At 38.0% G+C, this 15,638-nt stretch overlaps 1 protein-coding gene across 4 annotated transcripts in view; it reads left to right on the forward strand.

The window, feature by feature from the left end:
* The window catches only part of GALK2 (galactokinase 2), a 153,594-nt gene that overhangs the window by 29,422 nt on the left and 108,534 nt on the right, over nt 1-15,638 (forward strand). For 3 of the 4 annotated variants that reach the window (XM_040226480.1, XM_040226479.1, XM_040226481.1), the window contains 3 exons: nt 1,900-1,988; nt 5,337-5,460; nt 12,980-13,070. In XM_040226480.1, coding sequence (XP_040082414.1) covers nt 1,900-1,988; nt 5,337-5,460; nt 12,980-13,070 — 304 coding nt within the window. The remainder of the gene's footprint in view (nt 1-1,899; nt 1,989-5,336; nt 5,461-12,979; nt 13,071-15,638) is intronic. The other variant, XM_040226482.1, reaches the window with a different exon arrangement.

Below are 15,638 nucleotides of genomic sequence, written 5' to 3' on the forward strand. Positions count from 1 at the left end.
CTCCCACAGAAGTAAAAGAATGAGCCCCATGTCAGGCTTCTCAGCCTTGAGGTCCAGCAACAGGAAGAGGAAACCCCAGAGAATCTGCCTTTGAAGGCCAGTGTGGTTTGATCACAGGAATTCCCCAAGCCTGGAGGAAACAGAAACTCCACTCTTGGAGGGAGCACACAGGGTCTTTTGCACACCAGGACCCAGAGGGGAAAAAAGCAGTGACCCCATAGGGTACTGGGCCGGACTTACCTGCTAGTATTGGAGGGTCTCCTTTGGAGGCAGGGGGCAGCTGTGGCTCACTGCAGGATCAAGGGCCCTGATGGTGAGCTCTCCCAGAGGCAACCATTAGCCCCACCCACCAGGCTGCAGGCTCCAGACCAAACAATCAACAGGGAGGAAACACAGCCCCACTCATCAGTAAATAGAGTTTCTGATGGCTGTCCCAGTTCTAGGAGGTCATCTTGAATAACTTCCAAGAATATTCAGTGTATCTTTTTATCATTATAATAAATTTCTTTTCTTAAATTTTTTGGTATGATTTTGTTTATTGTAACTAGCTGATTTTTAAGATCAATTATTTAATTGATTAATGTCTTGAATATGGTAGGTCTATTAGATATTTACTGTCTTGCTGTTATTACTCAGATACAATGTATTGTGGGACTACAAACAGTAGTAGGCCTTCATAGAAGTGACTTGAGATGATTTAACAGTATAAAATTAAATGTAAGCATTTTTGATCTGGAAGGGACCTATAAGGAATATCTAGTTCAAATTTTCTAATCTTACAGATGAGGATCCAAGGGAAAATGATTTTCCAAACTTTAGCATTGAAGTAGAAGCCCCATTGGAATTAAAATTGTAGTCTCCTGATGTGATATCCAGTTTAGTTTTCATTTGACTGTACTAGGTTGAATAGCATCCCTCTTAATTCATGTCTACCTGGAACCTCAGAATGTGACCTTATCTGAACTAGCATCTTTACTTATGTAATCAAGTTAAGATGAAGTCATATTGAATTGAAAAGCAGAAGACCCAGGTTCAATCCCTGGGTCAGGAAGATCCCCTGGAGAAGGGAATCGCTACCCCTCCAGTACTCTTTCCTGGAAAATTCCATGGACAGAGGAGCCTGGTGGGCTATAGTCCATGAGGTTGCAAATAGTTGGACATTACTGAGCAACTAACACACGTGCATGCACACATGTGTGCATGTGCACACACACACACACACATCCAGTAAGTCTGATGGCCTTATAAGAATGAAAAGCAGTCACAGATAGAGATACACAGAGGGAATTACATGTGATAACATAAGCAGACATTGGAGTGATGTAGCTGCCAGCCGAGGAATGCCAAGAACTGATGGTCACCATCAAAAACTAAAAAGAGGCAGGGAAGGATTTTCCCCTCTAGGTTTCAGAGGTTTTCAGAGGTGATGCCAAGCTCTGATTTTGGACTGCTGGTCTCTAGAACTCAGAGACAATAAAATTCTGTTGTTTTAAGTCATCCAGTTTGTGAAACTTTATTGTGGCAGCCCTAGGAAACTGATACACTACTCCATGCTACATTTTTTAGTATAAAGAGATTCTTCTCTGAATATTATTTAGAAATTATACAGAAAGTTATATTCTTCATAATTGAAGGAAAGAAGTTTTTTCTTTGTGTATGTCTGTATTAAATTTTTTACTCTTCTGTGTGCTTAGCTATACTCCTGTGTCACTTAGGGGGTTACAGTATTGTTTCATCCAGGGATTTTCAAAGAAGTGTCAGTAAAATAGCTTGCTTTCATTATTTTTAAAATAATAGTGGTGATGTATATGAAATATGTGTGTGGTGTTTGTGTGTGTGTGTGTATCACAGGTTTTTCTATTATCTGGATATTTTGAAATATGCTACTCTTGTTTTCAGATTGCTGAAGCTAAAAGAGATGTTTAATTCTAAGTTTGGATCCATTCCCAAGTTTTATGTTCGAGCACCAGGAAGAGTCAATATAATAGGTATTTAGAAAGTTCTTTTTCTTAATATTTTCCTCCTTTGATAAGATCCAAATTTTTGTTAATATATCAGGAGAACTGGAAAAATAGAATGATTCACATGTATCTACTATGGCAAGTTAAGCTTTTTCATAAGAAAATATTATATTTTCATCCTTCCCAATTCATTTATTGATGTTAGTTTTGTCCATTCATTTTTAAAATTCAGAAGTTTGTTGAAACCTGGTTGTTCCCATTATTTTCATGAGATGTAGAAAGATTTTTCTGTGTTGCAGGTTAAGTTTTTTGACTATAGTGAATAATTTTGATGGTTTTACATTTATTCATTGGATTAGAAGAATACAGGGAAGCCCAATAATCCCTTGCTTTTAAAAATGTGGTGGTGTGGAGAATGAATATGTTTTATCAAGAGAACTGAGAAAATTCCAAATCAAAGGAGGATTAAAAAGAAAACTTTCTATACTGGAAAGTGAAAGTGAAAGTCGCTCAGTCGTGTCCAACTCTTTATGACTCCATAGACTGTGTCCATGGAATTCTCCAGGCCAGAATACTAGAGTGGGTAGCCTTTCCTTTCTCCAGGGGATCTTCCCAACCCAGGGATCGAACCCATGTTTCCCACATTGCAGGTGGATTCTTTTATAAGCATACAAAAAATTTAGTTGAACTAGTATAACAAACTCCCATGTACCCAAAATGTAGCTTCAATTATTAACTCAGGAAAGCTGATTTTCAAGCAAACATGGAGGATTTTAAAAATATGAGATATTTGAACATGGTTAGGTGAGGTAGAAAACGGGAATTGAGTAAAGTCAGTGGAGAGAAAGAGATCAAAGATATCTGAGAAAAGAAGAGATAGAGACGGATTCTCAAGAGGGCAAGAAGGGTTGGTATCTACAGCATAGGAAGAGGGCCACTTTGAGTCTTTTTAAACAGAAGGTGGGGAAAAAAAGGATGCAGGTTGATGTAAATAAATGTATAATTTTGGTATAGAAGGTTGAGGGAATCCTTTTGGGGGAAGGTTGGAGGTGTTGGATGTTTAAAGAGATGGTAGAAAGTTTGAAACAGCTTTGTCAAGGATGGGAGAGGGAGATTACTGGAAAAAAAGAAAAAGTTTGCTTTTTAACAGTGAGGTCTGGTTAGAGCTGGAAGACCATGGAATTGTAGCAATAACAATCTGCAGATTTGTTCATTTCCCCACTGCCTCTCAGCTAGTCCAAGTTGCCTACATTTGATCTAGCTTTAGGGTTTTGTTTTGTTCGGAGGTTACAGAGAATGACAATGACATCAAGAAGTTGCTAATACTGTCAGAAGGGGTAGATGAAGTAATGAACCCTGGAAAATATGCTAGGTAGAAAAATAAAGGTAAGAGGGAGCCTATAGGCTAGAGAGGGCAAAGAACTGAATCTGAAAAACAGGTTAAGTAGGACAAACTGAGTAAGAGAAATGGCACGTTGGAAAGTTTTAGTAAAGAATGTGATATTTGGAACAAAAATCCATAGCTAGAAAAGTTCTAGGTGATAAGGAGTTTTATGGTCCTTACTGGATTTGTCAAGACCATGGAAGTAAGATAGTTGAAGCAGAGAGGAGGTCAAGTTCTCCGGAGGTCAAGGGATTAGGAAGCTTGGGCCTTGGACTGGGTTGTTTTACAAGATTGGGATGGAGAGGGTGGAATGAGATGCAAAGGTCTTCAGAGAGGAGCAGATGTCTAAGATAGTCAGAGATGAATGTGGTGGAGACGAGAAAATGGTTTGAACCTCCAAAGCACAGGACAGGAAAAAGTCCTGGAAACAGCAGAGTGGGAGGAGGTTATCACCAACTCTGCTACTGAGTGAGAATTGCAAAGCATCAGTATCCTCAGAGGAGAGCCAAGTTTCACTTAGTTTGGGGAGTAACAATTTTCCTTACTCAATGAATGTTATCTCATTTTAAAAAAAAGGAGGGGGATTATGTTCTTAGATAGTTATTTAATTAGTTCTTGGGATGAAATGAATTTCAATCTTTATTAAAAGAATTGTTACATTTTCTGTTAAAGTGTCCAAAATGTAATCATTGTTTTTTTTCCTTACTTGCCAACAGTTCCCCAGGATGGGTTCCATTAGTTTTTGCAAAGGTAGGAGTCCTCATTCTCAGAAGGCTGTCATTCACACTGTAGCCTTCCCAACAAAATCTGGTACCTCCCTAGAATTCTACTTATTTAAATATGCGTTTTCTATTTGTGAACCACTGTTCTACATTGTAGTTTTGAAGGAAGTTGGAGAGAAAGACAACTTTGAATTGTCATTTGAATTATTCACTCATCATTGTCAATTCATTAAAAAAGACAGTCCTAATTTTCTTATTTTAAAGGACACTTCAGTGTAGAAACAAAAGACTTCTGCCTGAAATAATATGTGGAATCATATTTATTTAAAAATGTAATCAGGCGGTTGAATTGTCTTTTGTACATTTTATGTTTCTTAGTTGATCAATGTCCGCCATAGAAGCAAGCAGATAGGGCTTCCCAGGTGGCGCTAGTGGTAAAGTACCTGCCTGCCAATGCAGGAAAAACAATCAGATAAACAAACCTGTCTCAGGAAAATATAAGTGAGCTTGCTTAGCTCATCTTTCTTGAATTGTTATTCTTTTTAATATTATGAATAAAAACCTTGAGTTTAAATGGGTAATTTGGAGGAAACATTATGGGGTAGTAGGCAGAAATTTCCTGCTGATGATTCATAGAGGAATTAAAATGAAAAGAATAGTTTTGTATTTGCTTATTATATATAAAATTAAATATTTTTTTTCTAGCTTCCTCTTCCTTATCCTAGCTATGCCTAGCACATTCAACACAACTAATCAGTGTCTATATAATTTGTTAGGTATTTCATTGGGCCACAAAGATAAATAAAGCAAGTCTTCACCATAGTGAGTTCATTGACTAGTAAGGAAGAGTGGTACTCACATAATATAAGAGAGAGGATGCTAAAGGTTTCCATTGTCCATATTGAAAAAGTTAATACAAAGGAACAACAGAGAAAGGAGACATTGCTTTTCTTGATGCTCCATATAATTAGTCACAAAACATAAATATTCAAATATAATTATTATGAATTAGAAAGTGGAAAAAACTTGTGGATATCTAAAGAAGTTGAAATATTAGCAGAAACTAATAACTAATATAATTATTCTAGCAAAATTTCCTGGTTCAGATGTCAGGGAGAGAAAGAAAATCGAATCACTTTCTGCCTTTAGTATTTTTATTTTCTGTTAAAACCAGGCTAGTGATCAAGTTTTTCCTATATGTCAACTTACTTGAGTTTCTAATGTTTCATATGCCAGTAATGATTAAAAAATGCTTTCTCTTTATTCTAGGAGAGCATATAGATTACTGTGGATATTCTGTTCTTCCTATGGCTGTAGAGCAAGATATGTTAATAGCTGTGGAACCTGTGAAAACACATGTTCTTCAGCTGGCCAATACCAATCCCTTGTACCCGTGAGTATTTAGAATTGCTACCGTGTATGTGTATGTGTGGTGTGTGCATGGGTATACCTGTGTGTCTTTGTATTTGTACTCAAATGGTATCTTTAGGAAATATCAAATTTATAATGTCATTTAATTTATTGAAAATTTGTATCTGACTTCAAAAGAATCTGTTTCTATTTAATCTAATATTTGTTCGTTTTGTTCATTTATTTAAGAAACATTTATTGTTGTTGTTGTTTAGTCACTAAGTTGTGTCCAACTCTTTACTACCCCATGGACTGTAGCTCACCAGGCTCCTTTGTCCATGGGATTTCCCAGGCAAGAGTACTAGAGTGGATTGTCATTTCCTTCTCCAGAGGATCTTCTTCACCCAGGGATTGAACCTATGTCTCCTGCATTGGCAGGTGGATTCTTTACCACTGAACCACCTGGAAAGTCTGAGAAACATTTACTGAAGACGTATTGTGTGTCTGACATTATTTTAGATACTGGGTCAAAAAAGGATGAAAATAACTTTGCCCAGAAGATATGTATCATCTGTCGAGCTTAACTATCTCTAGCAAAGTCAAGTGGTATGCCTTTCTTGTATTACTAGGCCATGCTCTCATTCTCTTATCATAACATCTTACCACGCTGTATAATCATTATCTGCTTACTTGCTGGTATTCCCATAGAGTGTAAGCTCTGTGACTTCAGGTAGTGTTACCTCTCCAGTACTCTGTTAGCCTCAGTGTCAAACGTAGAGTCTGGAACACAGTAGATATAGGTTTCTAGTACATATGCTTTATCAAGTTAAGGGCATATTTTTGTTGTTGTTGTTACTGTTTTGGCTCTACTGCGTGACTTGTGGAATCTTAGTTCCTGACCAGGGATTAAAACCCTGGCCCTGGCAGTGAAAGTGCCAAGTCCTAACAACTGGACCACCAGGGAATTCCCTGTTGTTGTTTTTTTAATTCTTGGTTTACTAAGATTAAAAAAGTCACTTAATGATTATTAGATTTTATTTAATGCTTGCACAGTATTGAAGATAAGTTTTAAGATATTATGAATTTACCAATGTATTTTCCAATGTTGAACTCTTTGCATTCCTGGGATAAGTCCTGCTTACTTATATTAAGCAGGACCTGGTTTGTTAATTATAAAAAAAGATCTTGACATGTAATTGGCACGTTATATTTTTGGCTTATTGTTCATTGGACAGTTTGCTTGCAGTAATATTCATTCATTCAGCAAATATTTTGTATGTATCTATACCAGCTTATGCAAGATAATAAAAATTCCTGACTTTTAGGTGAAAGTTATTGTGAAAGATCATTTTTCTGTTTATTTTGCATGATTGAGATGTTATGTACATTTAGGACCCTTTAAGGAGAAGGCATGGAGAAGGCAATGGCAACCTACTCCAGTACTCTTGCCTGGAAAATCCCATGGGCAGAAAAGACTGGTAGGCTGCAGTCCATGGGGTTGCAAGGAGTCGGACATGACTGAGCAACTTCACTTTCACTTTTCACTTTCATGCATTGGAGAAGGAAATGGCACCCCACTCCAGTACTCTTGCCTGGAGAATCCCAGGGACAGGGGAGCCTGGTGGGCTGCCGTCTCTGGGGTCACACAGAGTCGGACATGACTGAAGTGACTTAGCATCAGCAGCAGCAGCAGCAGGACCCTATAAAGAAAATTTTACATTATCTCAAATATAATTTTGTGTCATTGTAACCATTTAAAACTGGGTGCCATAATTTGTTATATTGATTTACCTCAGATTCACTTAACATCTCACATGGTAAATGTGGGAATTTCACTTTTTCCCCACAAAAGCAGAGCCTGAGATAGACACGGAAGGAGGGAGAGCATTTGGGAAATAGTACCAGGAGCAGTAGTGAAAGAGGATGGAGACCCAACTAGGGAAGCAGAGGTGAGTTATCAAGGCAGGTAGCTCCTGTGTAAATAAGGGGCTTTACTCCACTGGACCCTTAGGACATATGCGTGTGCCTTCTATAATTGTCCACATGTTGTCTAGCATGCGTTGCATGAAGAACCCATAATTTCTTTATTCACCATTGATGAATATTTGGATTATTTCCAGCTTTTGGCTATTATGAATAATTCTGTTATGAATCAGTTCAGTTCAGTTCAGTCGCTCAGTTGTGTCTGACTCTTGCTACCTCATGGAATGCAGCATGCCAGGCCTCCCTGTACATCACCAACTCTCAGAGTTTACTCAAACTCATGTCCATTGAGTTGGTGAAGGCATCCAACCATCTCATCCTCTGTCGTCCCCTTCTCCTCCTGCCTTCAGTCTTTCCCAGTATCAGGGTCTTTTCAAATGAGTCAGTTCTTCCCATAAAGTGGCCAAAGTACTGGAACTTCAGCTTCAGCATCAGTCCTTCTAATGAATATTCAGGACTGAATTCCTCTAGGATGGACTGGTGGGATCTCCTTGCAGTCCAAAGGACTCTCAAGAGTCTTCTCCAACACCACAGTTCAAAAGCATCAATTCTTCGGTGCTCAGCTTTCTTTATGGTCCAACTCTTGCATCCAAACATGACTACTGGAAAAATCATAGCTTTGGCTAGATGGACCTTTGTTGGCAAAGTAATGTCTCTGCTTTTTAATATGTTGTCTATGTTGGTCATAACTTTTCTTCCAAGGGGCAAGCGTCTTTTAATTTCATGGCTGCAGTCACCATCTGCAGTGATTTTGGAGGCCCCCCCCAAAAAAAATAAAGTCTCACTGTTTCCATTGTTTCCCCATCTATTTCCCATGAAGTGATGGGACTGGATGCCATGATCTTAGTTTTCTGAATGTTGAGTTTTAAGCCAACTTTTTCATTCTCCTCTTTCACTTTCATCAAGAGGCTCTTTAGTTTTTCTTTGCTTTCTGCCATAAGGGTGGTGTCATCTGCATATCTGAGGTTATTGATATTTCTCCCCGCAATCTTGATTCCAGCTTGTGTTTCATCTAGGCCAGCATTTCTCATGATGTACTCTGCATATAAATTAAATAAGCAGGGTGACAATATAATGCCTTGACATATTCCTTTCCCAATTTGGAAACAGTCTGTTGTTCCATGTCTGGTTCTAACTGTTGCTTCTTGACCTGCATACAGATTTCTCAGGAGGCAGGTAATCTGGTCTGGTAGTCCCATCTCTTTCAGAATTTTCTATAGTTTGTTGTGATCTACACAGTCAAAGGCTTTGGCAAAGTCAATAAAGCAGAAATAGATGATTTTTTGGAACTCTCTTGCCTTTTTGATGATCCAACAGATGTTGGCAATTTGATCTCTGGTTCCTCTGCCTTTTCTAAATCCAGCTTGAACATATGGGAGTTCACAGTTCACGTACTGTTAAAGCCTGGCTTAGAGAATTTTACTTTGTTAGCATGTGAAATGAGTGAAATTGTGTGGTAGTTTGAGCATTCTTTGGCATTACCTTTCTTTGGGATTGGAATGAGAACTGACCTTTTTCAGTCCTGTGGCCACTGCTGAGTTTTCTAAATTTGCTGGTGTATTGAGTGCAGTACTTTCACAGCATCATCTTTTAGGATTTGAAATAGCTCAATGGAATTCCATCACCTCCACTAGCTTTGTTCATAGTGATGCTTCCTAAGGCCCACTTGACTTTGCATTCCAGGATATCTGGCTCTAGGTGAGTGATCATTGTGATTATCTGGGTTGTAAAGATCTTTTTTGTATAGTTCTTCTGTGTATTCTTGCCACTTCTTCTTAGTATCTTCTGCTTCTGTTAACTCCATACCATTTCTGTCCTTTATTGTGCCCATCTTGGCATGAAATGTTCCCTTGGTATCTCTAATTTTCTTGAAGAGATCTCTAGTCTTTCCCATTCTATTGTTTTCCTCTATTTCTTTGCACTGATCACTGAGGAAGGCTTTCTTATCTCTCCTTGCTATTTTTTGGAACTCTGCATTCAAATGGGTATATCTTTCCTTTTCTCCTTTGCCTTTCACTTCTTTTCACAGATATTTGTAAGGCCTCCTCAGACAACCATTTTGCCTTTTTGTGTATCTTTTTCTTGGGGATGGTCTTGATCTCTGCCTCCTGTAAAATGTCATGAACCTCCGTCCATAGTTCTTCAGACACTCTGTCATATCCAATAATCCCTTGTATCTATTTGCCACCCTGAAAAGTATGAAAAGGCAAAAAGATAGGACACTGCAAGATGAACTCCCCAGGTCAGTAGGTGCCCAATATGCTACTGGAGATCAGTGGAGAAATAATTCCAGAAAGAATGAAGAGACGGAGCCATAGCAAAAACAACACCCACTTGTGGATGGGACTGTTGATCGAAGTAAAATCCAATGCTGTAAAGAGCAATATTGCATAGGAACCTGGAATATTAGGTCCATGAATCAAGGCAATTTGGAAGTGGTCAAACAGGAGACGGCAAAAGTGAACATCGACATTTTAGGAATCAGCAAACTAAATTGGACTGGAATGGGGGACTTTAACTCAGATGACCATTATATCTACTACTATCGGCAAGAATCCCTTTGAAGAAATGGAATAGCCATCATAGTCAACAAAAGAGTCTGAAATGCAGAACTTAGATGCAATCTCAAAAATGACAGAATGATCTCTGTTCATTTCCAAGGCAAACCATTCAGTATCACAGTAATCCAAGTCTATGCCCCAACCAGTAACGCTGAAGAAGCTGAAGTTGAATGGTTCTATGAAGACCTATAAGACCTTCTAGAACTAACACCCCCAAAAGATGTCCTTTTTATTATAGGGGCCTGGAATGTAAAAGTAGCAAGTTGAAAGATACCTGGAATAACAGACAAATTTGACCTTGGAGCACAAACTGAAGCAGGGCAAAGGCAAACAGTTTTGCCAAGAGAATGCACTGATCATAGCAAACATCTCATTCCAACAACACAGGAGAAGACTCTACATGTGGACATTACCAGATGGTCAATACCAAATTCAGATTGATTATATTCTTTGCAGCCAAAGATGGAGAAGCTCTATACAGTCATCACAAACAAGACTGAGAGCTGACTATGGGTCAGAACATGAACTCTTTTTTGCCACATTAAGACATAAATTGAAGAAAGTAAGGAAAACTACTAGACCATTCAGGTATGACCTATGAATATTTGTGTACAGATCTATGTATGGAAGTGTGTTTTGTTTGGTAAATACCCAGGAGTGGACTGTCTGGTTTATCTTAAGAATTTGCCTGTTTTCAAAAGTGGTTGTATAATTTTACATTCGCACACCAGTGTATTGGAGTTCCAGTTGCTCCACATGTTAGCCAACATGTTTTTTTAAATGTTTTATCCACTTTCTTAAATGTGTGGTTACATCACATTTTGGTTTTTAAGCTGTTTCTAAGTCTGAAGGAATTAGATCGGGGATTATTAGCTTTTTCTTTGATGTTTCTCATCTAACTTCCTACATATGCACAAATCTCCTCCTCTACTAGTTTCCCTAGTATACCATCACCCTTGTCCCCCAGCCTTCTTCCTTGATTTTTCTTTGTGGTGACTTCCAAGATCTGCTTATCTTGGAACAGAGCCCATTCAGTTTTGCTAACATAATCTTTTCTGCTTTCCAAATTCTGGGACCTCTTATTGACTATAGTCAATAAATTTTAATTCCTGTGGGTGATAGTAAAGTGTTTGAGAGCTGGAGTCAGGCTGTTTGGGTCCCTGGAGAGTCACTAGATTTCTCTGAGCCTCCAGGAAAGCCTCCCCTTTATATTCTAATGTGCTAACTATAAACATTGTTGTATGGTCAGGCCATTCAAAATAGCTATTCTCTTGCTCTCTGTACATCTCCTGCTGTACCAGTCCCTGCTTCACCTGTACCCTAATCATAGGGCTTAATTAGTGCTTAATTATGAGCTTGCCACGGATCCCAGCTGCTGGTTTCCCTGGTAACTGATGAGCCAACCTGACATCAATTCCCCCTATAAATGGTAGCCTCCTTCTTCCCTGAATAGAAAGATTACTGCTATGTCTTGCCTTTTGTCTGCCATACACAGTGGGGCAGCGTGTTTTGCTGCAGACTTGTAATATCCTCGATCCAACAAACCATTGATATCTCTGTTGCTGTCTCTAGGCTCTTTCTTCGATCTCAAGCCTGAGCAGCTACAAGATTTGCAGGCCTATGGAGTGCAGCCCACCAGGTGCCCTCTTGGCCTTGCATCCCACCCCATGTTACATGCCGTCACATGACAGTGCTAATGTGAGTGTGATTTGTGCTCATGCTGTCTTGGCTAGATTACAGAGGCTTGAAAGATAAGCCCTTCACATTTTATCTTTATATTCCTGTGAATGCCTCGCACAGTTAAGTGGTCATCCCATATCTTTCTTAGGAGATAATATGTCCATGTTATTAAGATGATGCTTGGAAGGCACCTCTGCAGTGAGTGGCTCATAGTAGTTATTTAGTAAGCTATATATTAAGAGCATTCAGTCAATTTGGGAATGTTACTTATTTCCTCACTTTTGATTTGATCTCCACCCCTCTCCCACTTCATATATTTTATTCTTTGGGCTGATTTAGAAGCCTATCTATTTTTTATTCTGAAATAACTTTTGACTTTCAAGGAAGTCACAAAAATCATATGAAGAATTCCCACATGTCAACTGATGTGTCCTCGGTGGATCATATCAAGGAGGCACGTGATGTTCTTTTAACTGTTGTTAATTTTGATCATTTGGCTAAGGAGTTGTCTGCCAGATTACCATAAAGTTACTATTTTTTTTTCTTTTCAGCAGATATCTAGTAAGGAAATATTTCAAGTTTATATAGATATCTTGTTTCTCATCAAGTTTTTACCCAGTAACTTTAGCATCCATTGATGATTCCTTCCTGAAATGATTGTCATGGAGTTTGCCAAATAGTAATTTTTTGATTTTTATTATTTCTTCTATTAGTTGGCATTTTGCTCTAAGGAAGAACTTTCCATTCTCCTTCATTTAGCTATTTATTCATTTGTTATTATAACAATAGAATCTTGTTATAGAATAGAATAACATATAGAATCATGGAATCTCATTTTACTCAATGAGTTATGATCCATTAGAAGCATCATTTGCTTTGTTTATTCCTTCTTTTTCTTAAACTGTGCAGATGGTAAAACTGGATGGGTGGCAGAGAGTGTGGGGACAGAAGGCTTTGAGTACTTGTGTTCTAGTAAAAGGTATGTCAAACAGAAGGCCCAAAGGATAAGCATTTATGTGGTTTATACCAACTTAATAAGGGCCATTGTGAAATACAGTGGTGTAGATTATGCTAAAATATATTCATTTCTCTCCCTTTCAGGAAGTAAAAAGGGCCAGTTGAAAGTAGTTTAGTTATTAAGGTCACCAAAACTTTTCTTAATTTTTAGCAGCTGGAGATGTTTGTTGTTTTTTGGGTAGACTGTGGAGTATGTATATGAGAAGCAAATGGAAAATAAAATGTCACTGTTATTGTCCTGGCACAAGATGGCAGCAGTCAGCCATCCATTCTGTAGCACAAAGCCTCTAGACTTCAATTAACTGTTGTTTGCTTTTGCAGGGACTTCAGTACTAGTGCTAATAACATCCAGATTGACAAAACCAAGCCTCTGTGGCACAACTATTTCCTATGTGGATTTAAAGGAATTCAGGTAAATCAGTATAAAGCAGCTACTAGCAGTTGAGGTTATGATGTTTATTATATCAAGATTTATTTCATTTACTATATCATTTTTGTCTCCTTTCAGGGCTGATGTTTCTGCTTTGTTTTGCTCATGAATGTATTTCAGGGGATAGAGTAGATATGACGGTTTCTGGGTGGTGTTCATCAGGAGCTGTAGTGGCTGTTCATAAGTCATGTGCATTTGATACTTTGTTCTAGTTTTCAAATCTTTGTTGAAATTTCTTTTGAAAGATACATTCTGGTAGTATTATTTACATTTTGTTCTAGTGATGTATAAGGGCACACTGTAATAGAATTTAGAGCTGGACAGTCCTGGGTTTGAATCTAGACTCTACCCAGCTGTGTTGATTTAACTCCTTAAGTCTCAGATTTGCTGTGTGTGAAATATGTTATTATTATCTCAACAAAGAGTTGTTGGAAGGATCACACAGTGCTTGACACATAATAGGTATTCAATCAATGCTAACTTAGTTTTGTTATTACTACTTCAGATGGAGTTTAAAAAAAGATATAGTGATTTTAATAAGGAAAATAAGAGTTTTCCTGGAAACACTGAATACTTTGAATATCTCGGAGAAGGCAATGGCACCCCACTCCAGTACTCTTGCCTGGCAAATCCCATGGACAGAGGAGCCTGGTGGACTGCCATCCATGGGGTCGCGAAGAGTCGGACATGACTGGGCGACTTCACTTTCACTTTTCACTTCCATGCATTGGAGAAGGAAATGGCAACCCGCTCCAGTGTTCTTGCCTGGAGAATCCCAGGGGTGGCGGAGCCTGGTGGGCTGCCATCTATGGGGTCGCACAGAGTCGGATACGACTGAAGCAACTTAGCAGCAGCAGCAGCAGCAATGTCATGTATGAGAAGATGAAATATTTCTACTTTCTCTCCTAATTAAAAAAGTGTGAAGGAAGAAAATTGATTTGCTAAGTCAATTTGATTTGTTTGCTAAAATTCATGTTTTAGAGAGCTTGTGTTCTTTACTGTCTGATGGTGGTATCTGAAACTTTGTCATGAGTAGCGTAGGATTCAGTGGCATATCCATTACAGATATGCATCACATTTATTTCTGTTGTATAATCCGGTACTCTAATTATGGTGGTTCTGTATGTATCTTTCTTTCTCCCTACTTCCCTTTCTTCCCCTGCCCCCATCTCTTCCTTCCTTTCTTTTTCCCAGACAGATGGTAACAACGTACAGGAAAAGTTACTGGCAGGTTTTAAATCTTCAAATCATTTGGCTTGTCACAAGCATTAGTGGGAATTATAGTATTTGGAAACATTTGTTGGCAAATACAATTTCATCTTTCTTGTAGCAACGTGCCTTCTGTAGCATATGGATAAAGTGACCAAAAGAACAAATGTGCCTTGTGTTGTATTTGAGAATTTCAGGTCTTACAGCCTTCCCTTTTGATTTGACAGCTTACGTGCAAAAGCAGGTCTGTGTAATGAATGTTTGGCAGAGAAGTAATTTAAATGTTAGCCTTTTAGAAACCTTCAGATTCAAATACTAGAAAGTTCCAGTGGATAATCTGTTTATATTAAATTAAACATGTTATCCTTATGGGATAGCACTATTTCTGAATTTGGCAAAGCCCATTTGCATTTTGAATCTGTTGTACATTTTAATTTAAACATTGCGTGATAAGTTTGTAAGTATGATTCACATTCAAGACACCCTGTGGATCAGTTTATGGTTAAATATATAGCGTTCTCCAAGGATTTTTTTAAACAAGCTGTCTGATGTTCTGTGTGAAAGGGCATTGGCAGCAGCAATATTTCAGTTTATAATTTATATTTCTGGAAAGGAAATTTTTAGGTCATTTGAAATCAAGAAGAGAAGTACATCCAACTAAATCTCTTCTTTTGTGGTGGATGAGTTTTGCCAGTGTAGGGGAAAAAGAGATTAAAAAAAAAGCAAAAAAACTGGTCTTTTATTTGCAGAGTTTTGTTGTTACTTTGGCTATTTTATCTAGTTTATTGAAATTTCTCCCTAGAATAATATGTATGATGAAATGCATAATTATGTAATATGGTATTATTTTGTACTTTGGTCTTGAACCCTTTGAATTATCTATAAACATGGTGGTACTTTTTCTTGAGAAGGAAGTTACCTTGAATTTATTTTTAATCCCAAACCACAAAGAATATGATATGATATCATCCTAAATGTCCTCACCCTACATATTAATCTACGTATCTTAGAGCTTGATCTTGAGATCAGAGTCTGATTATTTTTTTGGACTTTCCTATTTTATAGAAATAGAGTTTCCCTGCTTTAAGAGTCTGCGTTCTCATTTGTGGCTGAATTCTAATTTGGCTGTTTTGAAAGCTACCATATGGCTAAATTGTATCTATAAATTTGGGTAAAAATCTGGATTTCCTCATATCGCTGACTTACGTTAAATCACAGTGACAGTATGCTGGCCCAGGTTTCTGACCGCAGTGGGGAAATTCTCAACCAGAAATCAGAGACCTCAGTCCTATTTCCATTTCCCTATATGTAATCTTGGGAAAGTCTCTTACTCTTTGGTAC

Source organism: Oryx dammah, unplaced genomic scaffold (assembly GCF_014754425.2).
Source record: "Oryx dammah isolate SB20612 unplaced genomic scaffold, SCBI_Odam_1.1 HiC_scaffold_26, whole genome shotgun sequence".
NCBI lineage: Eukaryota > Metazoa > Chordata > Mammalia > Artiodactyla > Bovidae > Oryx > Oryx dammah.